Here is a 19,052-nt window from a genome sequence, read left to right as displayed (position 1 = left end):
CGAACTTAGCTTTCCTTACTTGTTTCCTGTAAAGGTGTTTCGCTTCCCTTGTGAACTCGCGGTAGAGCTCCCACACCATTCTTGTTGCGTTCGTATTTAACGTAGCCCTGTAGGCAGCGTCCTACAAGCGTCCTACAAGCGTCAATAAAATCTACGTTATTAAAAATCGTGTTTGTTTTTCTTTTTTTGATGAGTTTATTCTTTAGGTTATACATAAATAAATACATGTTTAAATCTATTATATATATAAATGTTTTATATAAAATTATTTAATTTGATCGACTATCTCTTTATTAACGGTTATTTATGTTACTCTTTATTTTGAAAATGCTAGAGAGTGTTTTTGATTCTTTTTAAATACTTTTTGAGCAATTGTTTATTAGCTAGTCAGTGCCATAAAACAAAATCAAGCTATAATATATGGAAGTTTTATACATTTGTTTTTATGTATTTTGATATCTCTATCGCTTCCATTGTGTTTTCTTTCCACGACCGTCATTATAAGTATTGCTTATTTGCCAACATTAGCTTAACACGATCCATAGACTTCCATCCACTTTTCAAAACGGGAAACGTCATCTGATGTTACAGATTGTTTCGTCCTTTCCATAGCGTCTTGAAAATCCTGTAATGTAATCGGTTGATCAATATCCTCTCGTCGAATCGCTTTAATTTCGGATGGTGTACGGCCGGCAATTAAACGACGCATTGCCATCATAGCCGCATCACGACAAACATTACTAATATCCGAACCAGAATAGCCTTTGAGTTGGTCGCCAACGAGATTTGTGTCCAAATTAGGTGATAGATGAACATCTTTGAGGCAGAGTTTGAGGAGTGCTGAACGTGTCTCCTCTGAAAAGAAGAAAAGTAATTTTAGTTTGGTATAAATAATTAATGAAGAAAAGAAAGTTGTTAAAATAAGCTTAGGATTTGCACCTAATGACTCTCGGCTTAATCCAAATAAGACGTTAAGGCCGAGGAGTAAATTAACGCTTATCAATTCTAATCAACTATGCAAACACACGCTCAGAAGATTTTGTGAAGGGCTGCTCAAGTTACAGCCCTTAGCCGAAAATAAGTCCCACTCGTTTCGGTGCTAGTCAGGTCTGTCATGAAAACTGATAAGTCCTATTTGAGAAAACCTGTACTCCCCCCATTAAGAAATCCCAAATATTGGAAGGGATTATACAGAGTTAAAGGAAATACGCTGGTTAATAACAGCAGTCTGCAAGGAGCCGTTCTCTTTCCATTACTTTGGGTGATGGCGCTGTAACAAATCTTACGAGTCATGTAGCTGGAGGACCATGAAAAAATTGCATGGGCAGAGACATTTGTGTTGTTATGCAGCAAAAGTTCCCCTAAACCCTCCTCAATTTAATGCAGACAACAATACCATCGCTACCTTGAGTTGAATGGGTAATCGTGAAGTAAGATCCTCCCTGGACGAGCAAAAATCGCGCCCTCTGCCATCCTCGCCCTGATAAAAAGATAGCCCGGAATTATGGACAATGTCTAGGGAAGGTGGGATTGTGTCAACAGTATGTTCACCAATGACTCTGACCTTGATGATATGTTGGAAGCGGATATATTTACACCGAAAATCGAACAGCAGATCTCTTTCCGAATTCCCTTGTATTGCATTGTATTTTAGGCGGAAACGGTAAACCATTGGAAATCTCTGACTTACGATATGAAACAGTTACATGTTTTCTTAGAAAGCCAGGCCATACTAAAGGTTTTGAAATCAGATCTCTTAATGGGATAAGTCAGAGATATTCATTATGTCTGTGAAGGAAATGTGTTGGCGATGAGAGGTACGACCGGCCATAATCTTCCGACTTGAATAACTCGAATAATCCTAGATCTCGTATAAACTGCGGATGAGCCTAAATCATTATAAATAAGGAAAATACTAGTTAGGCCAGGCTGATATCGAGATCTGCCCAATCTCATCCATACGGCACAACTAATCTTTTCAGTTGTTCTGTTTTTTGTTGTTGTAGAGATAAAGACACTCCCCTAAGGCTTTGGGGAGTATTATCGATGTTGATGGTCCTATACTGAATATTGATTCGGAGCGTTCCGGTAACAAGCACTATTAGGGTATAAGCTCGACCATCTCGGGAATGGTTTAATATGACCACATTGAACCTTCTAGGCCATCCCGTCTTCTCCGCCTAGTTCCAAGAGGAACCTGGGGTCGCCAGAGCCTCGGCTGCTAAATAAAGAGGATTTGCCACGGGTAGGTAAGGTTGAGTTGGGGAAGCTATAAATTACGCTGACATTCCCTTGAAAGGATTGCACTACACAACCTCTTGAATCATTTGGCCCCCTTTTACGACAGGCATACCTGCCGCGAGTATATTCTATGCCCCCTAACCCGCCAGGGATAGTTGTTCTGTTTAACCAACTCTTATAACAGTAACGTCTTACGGTCCCACCCAGTTGCAATATATAGTTTCCTTGAATTAACGTAAGAGAAATTTGAACAGTAGCCTCACGACACTAGCCCTTTGACATAACCCTTTTGTGGTTTGCGTTGGTACAATGCAAAATTTTGGGCTCCTTTCACACACATTTAACTCACCATTTGGAAGTGAAATATAAATCCTTTTCTCAAAACGACGCCTAAATGCTTCATCGATGTCCCATGGATGATTTGTTGCCGCCAAAACCATGATGATTTTGTCATCCTGCAGTGCCGCATTTAATCCATCCATTTGTATAAGCAATTCTGCCTTAAATCTTCTACTCGCTTCATGTTCAGAGTCACTACCACGCGACGTACACAAAGCATCAATTTCATCGAAAAATATTGTGCTCGGAGCGTAGAAACGTGCCATTTCGAATAAGAGACGTACCAATTTTTCACTTTCGCCGCGATACTTTGAAGTCAATGTAGCCGAGGAGACATTGAAAAATGTTGTGCCACATTCGGTAGCTACAGCTTTGGCAAGCATAGTTTTTCCTGTACCCGGTGCACCAACCATCAGCACGCCACGCCATGGTCGGCGTATGCCTTTAAAGAAATCTGGCATAATAATTGGCAACACGACTGCCTCTTGTAGAATGACCTTAGCTTCATTAAGGCCTGCTACATCACTCCACATAACACCAGGATTACGTTGTAGTATATCCTTTTCCAGCGTCTCCACCAAATGTCCCTCATAGCCAATGGGTGAAAATACTTTTGTTTTGGTTTTTGGTGAACTCTTCGGTGTATTTTGTGATATTGAATTTTCTTCCAGTGATGTAATTTCTTGATCATCCGAGTTGGAGTTTTCATCGATCGAATTTTTTTTCGGTTTGTCTTTGAGCTTTATTTGTGTAGTGAGCTTACGTGCACGTATGCGTTCGACACTGCGACTTTTGCGCGTCGGCGCCATGCCAGATGTTTTGATGCTACGTGAATTGCGCGACTTGTCATTGCTATTACCTAGACTGCTACCTACGTTATGTGCGCTGCCGTGATGACTTAAGTTGATTGAGGGTAGTGTCGGTTGTAGCTCGGGATCGCGCGATCGACGCAACGAGGAGATCCAACGGTTATCATTGTGATTGGGGAATTGTATGTGTGCGCTATTGCTACCACTGGCACCGATGCCAGCACCACCACCGTTTGTAGTCTGATAAAGTGGATTTGAGGAGGCTGGTGTTGAAGGAAAGTTCGTATTAGGACGTGGTTGTGGGGGCACTTCTGGAAGAAGGTTATAATGTTCATCTGATTTAATTCATTTTATCGCTGCGATTTTAGTGATTTATGTAGTTACCTTGTGTTGGTATACGAGTTTTCCGAAGTCCGCTTGTACCAGCTCCTAAAGTGGCCGAGTTGCCGGGGGATAAACCGCTCAAAGTTGTTGTACGTGTGGTTTCAGTTTTTTTGTTATTACCAGTACGTGATGGTCTATGCGTGGTTGTGATCTTTGTGAAGGCGAATGGCGGATACTGGTCTAATATTAATGAATCCATCATACGGGCTACATGCGAAAGCCCTGTTGGAGGCGCTGTGGAAGTGCTGTTAAAATTCAAAGAAAATAAACTTAATTACTAATAGTTGTGAAACTATTGGGACAATTATTTTAAATGAAAAATTCGTTTATTTTTCTCTTCTCCGAGCTCCGAGCGTGATATATCTAGGTATGATGGGATGGTTCTTGATAGACCATCCTTCTCCGACCACGCGTATATCAGCTTCAGCATCCCCCTCAAGAGGGTAGAGAAGGGAGGAACCTTTAGAAACCCTAGGGCAACGAACTGGCCTAAATTTCAGAAACAGGTAGAAACAAAACTGGGACAACCCAAAAAGGTTGCCAATGTGGAGGAACTGGAGGAGTCGAATGAATTCCTAACAAGGACGCTTATGACTGCGTTTAACAAAGCTTGCCCTCTAAGAAGATTCATAGTAAAAGCAAAGCCGCCATGGTGGAGCAATGAGCTGAGTCTTCTAAGAAGACAGATAAAAGAAAAGTTCGCAAAGACCGCGGAAAGCGAAGCGTGTCGGGACGAGTACAGGGATGTACTGAGAATCTGTAAGCTGCAAATTTCCAGGGCGTAGGAAATCTCATGGAAAAGTTTCTGTACGGACATATAGAGTGCTCCAGCGAAACAGCACGGTTGAAAAAAGTCCTAGCAAGGGGAAACATAGTCCATGGACAAATCAAGAAAGAGAACGGGGAATGGTCAGCTAATAGTGAGGAATCCCTTGAGGTGCTTTTCGACACACATTTCCCATCGGGAGACGGTTTAGAGGAGCCAGCAGTCATCGCTCACACTTCGATCACGGAACGGGTAGCACCGGGCTTGGTGACCGATACCAAGTTCGAATGGGCAGTGAAGACGTCTAAGTTTAAATCGCAGGGCCCAGATGGTATATTCCCGGCCATGCTACAGTTTCAAGTATGGCGTTCGTGGAATGGCTTAAAATAATATTCGATGGGTGCATAAGGCTGAATCATGAACCGCACTTTTGGATAACTGCTCGTGTAGCTTTCCTACCAAAGGCGAGGAAGATCGGTCACTTGTATCCCAAAGACTATATACCCATTAGCTTAACATCATTTCTGCTCAAAACCTTTGAGAGGCTGATAGATGTGTACATAAAGTCCAACGTGGATGAAAAGCTGCTCTCCACAACACAGATGCGTACACCAAAGGCAAGTCGGTAGACACCGCATTGCATAGGGTGGTAATAAGAAAAGAGAAATATGCTCTAGGAGTCTTCTTGGACATTGCCGGGGCTTTCAATAATGTTTCTAAATGGGCGATTATGGATGGTCTTAATTACATTAACGTACATCCAGCCATAACCAGATGGATCGGCTGCATGTTAAATTGCAGGAAGATTACATCACAATGGGGATTGCACGAGGCCACGAAATCAGTGGACAGGGGCACGTCGCAGGGAGGGGTCCTATCACCTCTGCTGTGGACGCTGGTCATCAACCAACTGCTCAGGCGATTCGATGAGGGACCCGTAAAACTTACGGCTTACGCAGATGGCGTTGCAATTGTCATAAGTGGAAAGTGCCTTCCAACGATTAGCCCTTTGATGGATCGGGCGCTTCAGGATATTCATACCTGGGCATCTAATGTCGGGGTGAAAGTCAATGCGGAGAAGACGGATATGGTCTTGTTTAAAAAGAGGTACAAATTGGACCAGGCCTAAGTTAGGAGGGGTGACCTAACAGGAGAAACCTTGCACAAAATATCCAGGAATCATCCTAGACAGAAAGCTGTCATGGAAGCTCAACGTGGAGGAGAGGGTGAAGAAGGCCTCAACGGCACTTTATGCATGTAAAAGAATGCTGGGGTGTACGTGGGGCTTATCGCCCTGTCTTTCTCTTTGGGTTTTTACAGCGATTGTAAGCCCTATTCTATACTATGGAGTTCTTGTTTGGTGGAGAGCCACACAAAAAACAACATACCTAAAAAAATTAGAGGGGGTATGCAGACTATCGATGCTTAGCATTACGGGAGCCCTGAAAACAACCCCGATGGCTGCACTGTATGCCATTCTGCACATTCCACCTGTGGACCTGGTAGCAAAGAACATAACATTAACAACTGCAACCAGGCTCGGTGCCTCGGGGCAGCTTGATCGCCGACCATATGGCCATAGTAGTATAGCGTCATTAATCACAAGACGAGAAGACTACCTGATTCCTTTTCTGCGCTTCGAGGGAGATCTTAAGGCCACAATAGAGGTGGACGGTTGGCGCAAGGGTGCGCAAATGGCGGATGAGGCGATACATGTGTACACAGATCGTTCCAAATTAGTGGAAGGAGTAGGGTCTGCGGTATACTGTGCTGATCCGGAAATAAGCAGATCCTACTGGCTGCCGGATTACTGTAGCGTTTTCCAAGCGGAAATATTAGCCGTAACAAAAGCAGTAGAAACCCTGGAAGTGAATAGCTTAAGCTGCAACCGTTTTAACTTTTATATTGACAGCCAAGCAGCAATTAAGGCAATAATCTCGCATAGCACAGCATCTAAATGCATGTTAGAGTGAAAGCAGTCTTTGGAGAGAATCGGGACAAGGAGAAGCATACATCTATATTGGGTCCCAGGGCATATCGGAATAGATGAGAATCAAGAAGCGGCTGAACTAGCCAAAAAGGGCGCATGCCTTGAAGCTTGCTCCGTAGACGTCCCAATTAGATTGGACGAGATTAAACGAAGGCGAGAGGTGCATATGATCGACTAAGGGGGGAAGGCGGGGGTTCAAGCGCGGGGCTGTAAAGTGTCGAAGATTATGTGTAGGTCTTACAACCTTAGACTAACAAAGTTGCTTCTATCATTAAAAAGAGAGGACTGTAGACTCATGACGGTTATTCTGACTGGACACTGCCTTCTGGCGTCACATGCCTTTAAATTTGGCTTGGTCAATGATAGCAGATGTAGGAAGTGCGGGTTGGAGGAGGAAACGATCGAGCACTTGCCTGGCTAAGGCTCCAGATATTAGGAGTTATACAGCTGTCAGATCTAGAAGCAGCAAGTCGCTTAAGTCCTAGGAAGCTTCTAGTATTTGCCAAGAGGACAGAGGTATTTTATAATATAGATTCTGGTTTTTGATAGGGTTTTTCAGTTTGGTCGTTAAAACAAACTTCTGGTAACACTACGGACTCAATCAGTCTATGTGAGGTCCTCATGGACCGGCCAGTTCACCCTAACCTAACCTCTCTTCTACACGTCTAGGCGTATCTTTGCACCTTCATCAGGGAGAAATTTATTACAAAAAAAAAAAAAACGAAAACATGAGTCATTTAATGAAAGTGCAGTTTTCAGTGTCCATCTTCAAGATACATGTTGCTAGCGTATGAAAGGCACATATCTGGATTAGTATAAAGTTGATGTAGAATGATACAAGTTTTGAGACACACACAGATGTAGTCATCAGCCGAAGTTGTTATCCATGCATACACACGCATATATGTAGCTCCATTACCAAGCAGGAGATACAGCAGTTCTAGAAGGCGAAACGTATATACTTTAGTAGAAATATGCGAATGAAGCAACGGAGGGTATAAAAGCAGCGCAAGCTGAGTAATCAGTAACCAATTTGATTTAAACACGCTATCAGTTGCGAAGTATAATTCTACTAGTCCCAAAGTAGTCAAATAAAGACCATTTTGCAACACAGAATATTGGAGTGATTTATTCAAAAGTTTTAGCGATTCGAACCTTTGCAGAAAGTTTCAAATAAGCGGAATATCCCCAGAATTTGTTACAATAGCTTTGTTGTCCGGGCTAGTAACGATCATATGTCTTTTCTAGTTTATCATAAAAGTGGTGCCCTTATATTCCACAGCCCTACACATTGGCGAGTATGGCTTTTAGTAGGCAGCAGTTTGTCGGGGCGTATGAGTAACTTTTTGTTGTCTACTAAAAAATTGCATATTTTTAATAAATGTCAGCTAACAAAAAATTGTAAATATTCCAATTATCTGGTCTGGGATCATCCCACTGTACTGCACAGCCCGTTGTGAGTACTTTATTACATGAAAGGCAATGAACTCTCCAATCAAATTAGTGTTTATTATGACAATAAAAAATAAACAAACAAAATGTATTTAAATATTATCTAATGGTCAATTTCATATATGTTTTGTGTATAATATATTCACCCTTATGTACATATATGTATGAAGGTGTAGGTCAAGTGTAGTTTTCGAATTTGGATACAGTATGTACGAATTCGCGGTATAACACATATATGGATTCCAGTAATGCCACAAGGTGGGATTTTCTCTCATTAGTATTTTTTTTTCTTAACAAAAAATGAACTAAAAGTGTTAAAGAGATTGCCGCAGGCTAACAGAAAAAAGGGGCAATTTACGAAATGAATACTTTTTAAATGAGCAAAATCTGTGTAATAATAAGGGCGAAACTTATGTGTACCACTTGATTGAATAGCCCGGGTCTCGAAGCAGCTTAAGAAGTAATCTCCGCAAACACTACGCTCTGGTAACGCTACGGACACACACACATTCAGTCTATTTGAGATCCTCATGGAGCGGCCATTTCAACTCAGCCCTTTTGAAAAAAGAGCATGATAAGGCCATCAGAAGCATACATAACCTCGTTCTTAAAGACAAATGCCCTGAACTCGCAGTTGAGGAAAGCAACCTCCCCAGGGAGACGCACATCACTCTAGCTCAACTTCGTTCTGAATACTGCAAGAGGTTTAACTTTTACCTTATCCAGAATCAACCCCAGCATACTCAAAGTATCGCCGCCTGTAATGTGTTCCCACATGACACCAACCACCTTTTCAATTGCAATGCGGAACCAACGCCTCTAACACCCATATCTCCTGTTAGAGGACATTGATGACAATTATTGAGTGGTCGCACCTATTGGATGGGGTGAAGCACCGCTACAACAAGAACAACAACGGGTAGCGGCGCGTATGTGCAATACATCATCATATATATTATTTCTAATTGCTGTTTTTATGTAAGGGTCCATTTTTCGCTCTTATTTCGAATTCAAAGCTCTAAACAAAGTTTTGGTTGTAAAGATGGATAATTCGGGCTATTAGCGAGCTTTGGGTTGGTCCCCATACAAAAGAAAAGTTGCTAATGTCCGCCCCTAAATTTAAAGATTATGTTGAGAGGGTTTCGGAAAAAATTTATTTTATTTCTTTTTGATCCTTCGAAATACAGCCGAAAAGGTTTTTTCGTTGTAACTTGGTTATTTGACGTCCGCTTTTTAAAACTGATATGTCATTATTTTGGCCTTGAGAAGCTTCACATTTTCGTTTAATGTCCCTGTAAGCTATGAAGTCGTTTTCACATGATTAGGTCAGCTAACAAAATTTTACCCCCCCCCCCCCCCCCCCTAATTTATGTTTTTTCCTTACCAAACGAAAGTACTTAAAAATTCAAGAAAATGTTGGTTTTAAACCATATTACTAAAATAATAAATGAAGAAGTTATAGCACTTTCAATATTTATTGCTACGGTTATTTTACCTGATTCTTATTATACTTAGACCTGAAACTCATGATATTTTTGGAGGAAAAATTGCAGGGTTTGCATTGAAAAGTTAATAAAGATATGCCAAATATCATGAATAGGGGAAGCCAAAGTAAATAAGTGAGTCAAACCTGTTGTTTCGTATTTATAATAATAACACTATGCGACAAAATCAAAAAATAAAATTTCAAAATGTAGAATTTCGAACTTCGAAAGCCGATATCTATTTTTTGGATGCTAACTTCAAAAAACGGAAATAGTACTTTGTTTACTTAAGCCACAATCTCTACAAAAAGTGGGTTTTGTCCAATACCCAGAAAAAAAGTTGATTTTGTCGCATAGTGTTATTATTATAAATATGAAACAACATGTTTGACTCACTTATTTACTTTGGCTTCCCCTATTCATGATATTTGGCATATCTTTATTAGCTTTTCAATGCAAACCCTGCAATTTTTACTCCAAAAATATCATGAGTTTCAGGTCTAAGTATAATAAGAATCAGGTAAAATAACAGTTGCAATAAATATTGAAGCTTAAAAAGACATTAAACGGAAATGTGAAGCTTCCCAAGGACAAAATAATGACATATCAATTTTAAAAAGCGGACGTCAAATAACCAAGATACAACGAAAAAACCTTTTCGGCTGTATTTCGAAGGATCAAAAAAATAAAATAAATTTCTTCCGAAACCCTCTCAAGATAATCTTTAAATTTAGGGGCGGACATTAGCAACTTTTTTTTTCGACCCAGTCTAATGTACACATACATATATATGAAAGGCAAATATTATATTTAAGGAAAATTTTTCTTGGTGGGAAAAAATTAGGGATTTGCTCGCTTAAATAAGGGAAGAAATAGGAAAATTTTAAAAATTTCCTGGGATTTTCTGTCTCGATTGGATGGCATCACTGTAAGGAGGTTTTTGTGCAGTTTTTTTTTAACAGCTTTAAACAAACATACCAGCACGCAAACTTTAATACACGCACAAATGTAGGGTAAGCAAGGGGTTTCCAGCGCAATTTAAGGCTTCTCGCGCTACTTTAAATTTTACGTACAAATTGGCCTGGGGAATAGCATAAGAAATGCTCTGTGCACTTGTTTATGGTACGGCTCTGCTCAATGCTCTGTTTATGTTCAGAGCCGGAGCAGTAACAGAGCGTATTTTTACTGCTACTGCGACTCTCAGGAAGCAAATGCAAAGCAAATATTAACAAGAAAACAAGAAACTTTATCTGAGAATAATTGGCTAAAGTTCAGCGTCCGTCCTAAAAGTAATAATAAGTAATAATAATAATAATAATAATTTAAGTTTAAGTGTCTTATTGCGCCCAACCTGGTTCTTTGTAATATCTATCACTAATGCGTTGGAACATATTTGTCATAGTACTACATATGTTGATATAACAACAACACAGACACGATAATTTTAACTAACACTCACATTTTTAAATCTCCTGGCAATCGTTTCACTAGTCCTGTGTGAAGGTTTGGCCATTTGCATGTCATCGCGGTCTAGAGTCTAGACACTAGACATGGTGCGGCCAACTAATGATAATAATGAAAATATGTAATAAATCTAAATCCTGGTCAAATGTAAATTAATATACACAGTTGCGCGTCTTGGCAAAATTGTGTGAGTTTTGTTGTTTCTATTGCTTTTTACTCTTGGTAATAACATCGTCTCTGACGTAAACTAGAAGCTCTCTAACACCTACTCTACTTGCGGCTTTGAGATGTGGCTTCCAATAGCTGGAGTTTTAAGCTAAGCCTGACTATGAACTTTCTTTTCGCGATGATTAGGGAACCTTTATTAGTCCAATGCCGTATGACGTGGACATGATCTTCAACACTTTGCAGTCAGGTGGTTACCAGTGCCTTGCTTTTATGAACATGCCTGTAGCCTCATTTTACCTCTCCAATTTGTCTGTCTTTTCATTACCATCTTTATCCAGATGACAGGTAATCAATGCACATTGACCCTTCATTTATACTGTTTCCTCTAGTACATCTGCTGCTTTGATCACGTCTACTCATTCCGCCTGATCTGATTTTTGCTGGCTCAGAACAGTACATTCGTTTAAAATATTTAGTGTGCACGTGATCTGTAATTTCCGCACTTTTGCGCTTACGCTCCAACTCGGTGATCTCCGTCGAAACAAATGCACGAGATCGGTTAGTCTGTCTATACTACTATGGACGTACGATCCGCTCCCAAGCTGCCCCAAGGTATTGAGTATCATTGCACTTGCTAACGGTCATCCTAGCTATGCCTGTATCGCGATAGCTGACACCATTTGAGAACAGCAAGGAGATCAAGTCTTCCCTCGCTTGTCTCTCACAACTCAGCGGAGGCATCCGCCTTCCTTTGATTTCAAATCCGGAAAACTTTCTTCTGAGTCAATTCGCTTTTTCACTCTCATAACATGGCCAACGAGGCCTTTGGGGCTTCTTTTAGTTTGACAATGCTTATATTAGGGCAAAACTTAAACAGCTCATCACTATACCTCCTTCGATACATGCCGTCGGCATCATGAACAGGACCATGAATTTTCCGGAGAACTTAGCTCTAGAACACTTTAAAGGCCATCTTATTTTTCTCGATACCGTCAAAGATTTCGAGCCATATATCAGAACAGGTATGATTAGAAACAGTTTTTATGGGGGGTTAAAGGGGTTGTGTAGCGCAACCCTTTCAAGGGGCTGTCAGCGAAATTTATAGCTTCTCTAACGCAATCGTCAACCTCACCTAGCCGCGATTTCCTTAAAAGGGGAGACTCTAGCGATCTCAAGCTCATAGGGTCGCCAGAGCCTCGAGTGGGGGCGAGGGATGGCCCAGAACGTTCAACGTGGTAGTTTTAAGTTGTTCCCGAGCTGGCGAGGCTTGTACCTTAATGGTGCTTGTTATCGGGACGTACTGAATCTATATCCGACAAAGGACCATAAACATCGATAACACTTCCAAAAACCTTAGGGTAGTGTCTATATACCAACCAACATAATAAAAGGCATGATGAGCGACTTGTCGAGTGTGATTTTTGCTCATCTAGAGAGGACTTTTCAATTGCCTATTCAGTTCAAAGTAGCACCTGTTGGCAAGAGTTATTCTCCGTTTGATTTCTAAGGTGACATTATTTAAGCAGTTAATTCTCGTTCCCAGATATACGATAAATACAGTCACATTTTCGAATTTATATCCGTCAACAGTGATGTGACTGCCACTGCTGTACTATCGTGGTTTAGATCTGATGCCGGAATTATATTCTCTAGCTTCATGTTAAAGAAGACGCGCGGTAAGGAGTCACCTTTTCTGAAACCTCGTTTGATTTCGAAGGTTCGGAGAAGTCCTTCCCGATCCTTAAGAAGATAATGGTATTGCTCAACGTGATTTGATAAAGTTTTATTCGTTTTGCAGAAAACTCAAATTCAGACACAGCAACATACAAGCAACTCCTCTACGCGCAGTCCAACTTTGCTTTGAAGTTCACAAGAAAATGGTGCGTGTTGATTCTCTTATCGTTAGTCTTCTCAAGGATTTGGCGTATCGTGAAATAGCGCTGTTAAGGTCTAATCAGTTCGCTAACTTTGCGATTCAGTTTTTCGCATAATACGCCAGTTTAGAACCTTATACGCGTTATTTATTAGACAGTACTTTTAACCGTTCCAATTCAGAGGCATGCGCTGGACTGAGAATATTTTGCAAAGGCGTTGACGCACACTTTTTACCAGCTCTTCGCCGCCGTGTTTGAACAACTCGGTAGGTAATACGGCGATAACAGATGCCTTGTTATTCTTTGGACGGAACATTGCTACTCTCACTTCGCCACAGTCGGGTTGCGGAGGGTATATTCCGTCACCAACGATCGTGTTCGTCTTCTCCTTGGCTATCAGGCGATGAGCAGAAGTGCACCCCACACAACTTAGCACACCCTGTACGTCTGTAATCAGGTCGCCATTATAATTCCAGCAGGAATATGCTCTGCTTTGAAAACCTTCCGATATTGGCCAGTTTTTCTGATAGAATGTGTGAGCATCAGCCAGCCAGGGTGTTACCGCGTTTTATTGTATTCTAAACCTTATGCATTACATGTTTATGTATTTTTATACTCAGTTGAGCAGAGCTCACAGAGTATATTAACTTTGATTGGATAACGGTTGGTTGTACAGGTATAAAGGAATCGAGATAGATATAGACTTCCATATATCAAAATCATCAGTATCGAAAAAAATTTGATTGAGCCACGTCCGTCCGTCCGTCTGTCCGTTAACACGATAGCTTAAGTAAATTTTGAGGTATCTTGTTGAAATTTGGTGTGTAGGTTCCTGGGCACTCATCTCATATCGCTATTTAAAATGAAAGATATCGGACTATAACCACGCCCACTTTTTCCATATCGAAAATTTCGAAAAACGGAAAAAGTGCGATAATTCATTACCAAAGACGGATAAAGCGATGAAACTTGGTAGGTGAGCTGAACTTATGACGCAGAATAGAAAATTAGTAAAATTGTGTACAATGGGCGTGGCACCGCCCACTTTTAAAAGAAGGTAATTTAAAATTTTTGCAAGCTGTAATTTGGCAGTCGTTGAATATATCATGATGAAATTTTGCAGGAACGTTACTCCTATTACTATATGTACGCCTAATAAAAATTAGCAAAATCGGAGAACGACCACGGCCACTTACAAAAAAAATTTTTTTAAAGTCAAATTTTAACAAAAAATTTAATATCTTCACAGTATATAAGTAAATTATGTCAACATTCGACTCCAGTAATGATATGGTGCAATAAAATACAAAAGTAAAAGAAAATTTCAAAATGGGCATGGCTCCGCCCTTTTTCATTTATTTTGTCTAGGATACCTTTAATGCCATAAGTCGAACAAAAATTTACCAATCCTTGAGAAATTTGGTAGGGGTAGTACGATAACTGTTTTCTGTGAAAAAGGGCGAAATCGGTTGACGCCACGCCCAGTTTTTATACACAGTCGACCGTCTGTCCTTCCACTCGGCCGTTAACACGATAACTTGCGCAAAAACGATATATCTTAACTAAACTCAGTTCACGTACTTATCTGAACTCACTTTGTATTGGTGTAAAAAATGGCCGAAATTCGACTATGACCACGCCCACTTTTTCAATATCGAAAGTTACGAAAAATGAAAAAAATGCCATAATTCTATACCAAATACGGAAAAATTGGTTGAAACATGGTAATTGGATTGGTTTATTGACGCAAAATATAACTTTAGAAAAAACTTTGTAAAATAGATGTGACACCTACCATATTAAGTAGAAGAAAATGAAAAAGTTCTGCAGGGGGAAATCAAAAGGCCTTGGAATCTTGGCAGGAAAACTGTTCGTGGTATAACATATATAAATAAATTAGCGGCACCCGACAGATGATGTTCTGGGTCACCCTGGTCCACATTATGGTCAATATCTCGAAAACGCCTTCACATATAAAACTACCACCACTCCCTTTTAAAATACTCATGAACACCTCTCATTTGATACCCATATCGTACAAACAAATTCTAGAGTCACCCCTGGTCCACCTTTATGGCGATATCTCGAAAAGGCGTCCACCTATAGAACTAAGGCCCACGCTCTTTTAAAATACTCATTAACACCTTTCATTTGATACCCATATCGTACAAACAAAATCTAGAGTCAGCCCTGGTCCACCTTTTATGGCGATATCCCTAAATGGCGTCCAACCATAGAACTATGGCCTACTCCCTCTTCAAATACTCTTTAATACCTTCCATTTGATACACATGTCATACAAACATATTCCAGGGTTACCCTAGGTTCATTTTCCTACATGGTGATTTTCCCTTATTTTGTCTCCATAGCTCTCAGCTGAGTATGTAATGTTCGGTTACACCCGAACCTAGCCTTCCTTACTTGTTGTATGTAATTTCATATGCTTATCTGCATACATATGCATATAAGTAAAACTTGAAAACAATCGATTACAAATACGTACGTTTCTAAAAATATTTACAGGTATGAATTTGCGTTGAGTTCATTAAACTCTCTTACGATTTGTTAGGTTATTGAGCTCTGAGCCTTTTCATACTTTATTGTTTCATACTCCATACTTCCTGCATTGTAGTGGGCATACATATGTACATATGTATACAAAAATGTATCTATATAAAATTGTATATTGATCACAAGCTTGACACGAACATGTCAAGTAGCGGGTCAGTAGAGACGCCAAGACGACAATTGAAAGAAATTGCTTAGACCCCTTTGAAAAGGCATTGCTGGTAAATATATTTCCGTTTTTTTTGCGCCTCCCATAAAGAGTAGCAATCAACGTTTGGATTTTATTTTCGACCAGCATTTTACTTAAGTATTTTTATACTCAGTTGAGCAGAGCTCACAGAGTATATTAAGTTTGATTGGATAACGGTTGGTTGTACATATATAAAGGAATCGAGATAGATATAGAATTCCATATATCAAAATAATCAGGATCGAAAAAAAATTTGATTGAGCCATGTCCGTCCGTCCGTCCGTCCGTTAACACGATAACTTGAGTAAATTTTGAGGTATCTTGATGAAATTTGGTATGTAGGTTCCTGAGCACTCATCTCAGATCGCTATTTAAAATGAACGATATCGGACTATAACCACGCCCACTTTTTCGATATCGAAAATTTCGAAAAACTGAAAAAGTGCGATAATTCATTACAAAAGACAGCTAAAGCGACGAAACTTGGTAGATGAGTTGAACTTATGACGCGGAATAGAAAATTAGTAAAATTTTGGACAATGGGCGTGGCACCGCCCACTTTTAAAAGAAGGTAATTTAAAATTTTTGCAAGCTGTAATTTGGCAGTCGTTGAAGATATCATGATGAAATTTGGCACGAACGTTACTCCTATTACTATATATACGCTTAATAAAAATTAGCAAATTCGGAGAAGGACCACGCCCACTTTAAAAAAAAAAAATTTTTTTAAAGTAAAATTTTAACAAAAAATTTAATATCTTTACAGTATATAAGTAAATTATGTCAACATTCAACTCCAGCAAAAATATGGTGCAACAAAATACAAAAATAAAAGAAAATTTCAAAATGGGCGTGGCTCCGCCCTTTTTCATTTAATTTGTCTAAGATACTTTTAACGCCATAAGTCGAACAAAATTTAACCAATCCTTTTGAAATTTGGTAGGGTCTTAGATTCTGGGACGATAACTTATTTCTATGAAAAAGGGCGAAATCGTTGATGCCACGCCCAGTTTTTATACACAGTCGTCAGTCTGTCCTTCCGCATGGCCGTTAACACGATAACTTGAGCAAAAATGGACATATCTTTAATGAACTTAGTTCACGTGTTTACTTGAACTCACTTTATCTTGGTATGAAAAATGAACGAAATCCGACTATGACCACGCCCACTTTTTCCATATCGAAATTACGAAAAATGAAAAAATGCCATAATTCTATACCAAATACGAAAAAAGGGATGAAACATGGTAAGGTAATTGGATTGTTTTATTGACGCGAAATATAACTTTAGAAAAAACTTTATAAAATGGTTGTGACACCTACCATATTAAGTAGAAGAAAATGAAAAAGTTCTGCAGGGCGAAATAAAAAACCTTTAAAATCTTGGCAGGTATTACATATATAAATAAATTAGCGGTATCCAACAGATGATGTTCTGGGTCACCCTGATCCACATTTTGGTTGATATCTGGAAAACGCCTTCAGACCACTCCCTTTTAAAACTCTCATTAATACCTTTAATTTGATACCCATATCGTACAAACTCATTCTAGAGTCACCCCTGGTCCACCTTTATGGCGATATCTCGAAAGTCCACCTATAGAACTAAGCCCCACTCCCTTTTAAAATGCTCATTAACCCCTTTAATTTGATACCCATATCGTGCAAACAAATTCTAGGGTCACCCCTGGTCCACCTTTATGGCGATATCTCGAAACGGCGTCCACCTATGGAACTAACACCACTCTCTTTTAAAACCCTCATTAATAGCTTTAATTTGATACCCATATCGTACAAACATATTCTAGAGTCACCCCTGGTCCACCTTTATGGTGCTATCTCGAAACGGCGTCCACCTATGGAACTAAGGATTACTCCCTTTTAAAATACTCATTAACACCTTTCTTTTGATACCCATATTATACAAACAAATTCTAGGGTCACCCCTGGTCCACCTTTATGGCGATATCTCGAAACGGCGTCCACCTATGAACTAAGGATTACTCCCTTTTAAAATACTCATTAATACCTTTCTTTTGATACCCATATTGTACAAACAAATTCTAGGGTCACCCCTGGTCCACCTTTATGGCGATATCTCGAAAATGCGACCACCTATGGAACTAACACCACTCTTTTAAAACCCTCATTAATACCTTTAATTTGATACCCATATCGTACAAACATATTCTAGAGTCACCCCTGGTCCACCTTTATGGCGATATTTCGAAACGGCGTCCACCTATAGAACTAAGGCCCACTCCCTTTTAAAATACGCATTAACACCTTTCGTTTGATGCCCATATTGTACAAACAAATTCTAGGGTCACCCCTGGTCCACCTTTATGGCGATATCTCGAAACGGCGTCCACCTATGGAACTAAGGATTACTCTCTTTTAAAATACTCATTAACACCTTTCTTTTGATACCCATATTGTACAAACAAATTCTGGGGTCACCCCTGGTCCACCTTTATGGTGCTATCTCGAAACGGCGTCCACCTATGGAACTAAGGATTACTCCCTTTTAAAATACTCATTAACACCTTTCATTTGATACCCATATCATACAAACGCATTCTAGAGTCACCCCTGGTCCACCTTTATGGCGATATTTCGAAACGGCATCCACCTATAGAACTAAGGCCCACTCCCTTTTAAAATACTCATTAACACCATTCGTTTGATGCCCATATTGTACAAACAAATTCTAGGGTCACCCCTGGTCCACCTTTGTGGCGATATCTTGAAACGGTGTCCACCTATGGAATTAAGGATTACTCCCTTTTAGAATACTCATTAACACCTTTCATTTGATACCCATATCGTACAAACGCATTCTAGAGTCAACCCTGATCCACCTTTATGGCTATATCCCTAAATGGCGTCCACCTATAGAACTATGGCCCACTCCCTCATAAAATACTCTTTAATGCCTTTCATTAGATACACATTCCAGGGTTTCCCTCGGTTCATTTTCCTACATGGTTATTTTCCCTTATGTTGTCACCATAGCTCTCAACTGAGTATGTAATGTTCGGTTACACCCGAACTTAACCTTCCTTACTTGTTCTTTAATACATCTACCAACATTTGTACATGGCTACGAAGATTCGAAGTACCCAATTTGATAAGGTTTTATCGCTGTTATGCTAAAATATAAATTTACCAGGTATATTGAACAACGAATGTGTGTGCCACGCCTTCAACCAGGAACACTCGCTATATCTCTACAATTACTTTAAACACGTACTCAATGTTTGGTGTAGCGATTCAATTGGAAGTTGAAGTAAAAGAGGTCGACGGAATGAAATAGCAATGGG

General features: G+C 39.8%; 1 protein-coding gene across 3 annotated transcripts in view; it reads right to left on the bottom strand.

Annotated features, from left to right (window-relative positions):
• Window positions 1-208: 208 nt before the first annotated feature.
• The window catches only part of kat-60L1 (katanin p60-like 1), a 60,176-nt gene continuing 41,332 nt past the window's right edge, over window positions 209-19,052 (bottom strand). For 2 of the 3 annotated variants that reach the window (XM_067756876.1, XM_067756699.1), the window contains exons 2-4: window positions 3,774-4,018; window positions 2,591-3,724; window positions 209-855 (exon numbers count right to left, since the gene is read on the bottom strand). In XM_067756876.1, the coding sequence (XP_067612977.1) occupies window positions 530-855; window positions 2,591-3,724; window positions 3,774-3,975 (1,662 nt within the window). In that variant the 5' untranslated portion in view covers window positions 3,976-4,018 and the 3' untranslated portion in view covers window positions 209-529. The remainder of the gene's footprint in view (window positions 856-2,590; window positions 3,725-3,773; window positions 4,019-19,052) is intronic. The other variant, XM_067756792.1, reaches the window with a different exon arrangement.

Source organism: Eurosta solidaginis, chromosome 1 (assembly GCF_040869045.1).
Source record: "Eurosta solidaginis isolate ZX-2024a chromosome 1, ASM4086904v1, whole genome shotgun sequence".
In the NCBI taxonomy this organism is placed as follows: Eukaryota; Metazoa; Arthropoda; class Insecta; order Diptera; family Tephritidae; genus Eurosta; species Eurosta solidaginis.
This window is presented reverse-complemented; position numbering and strand designations above follow the sequence as displayed.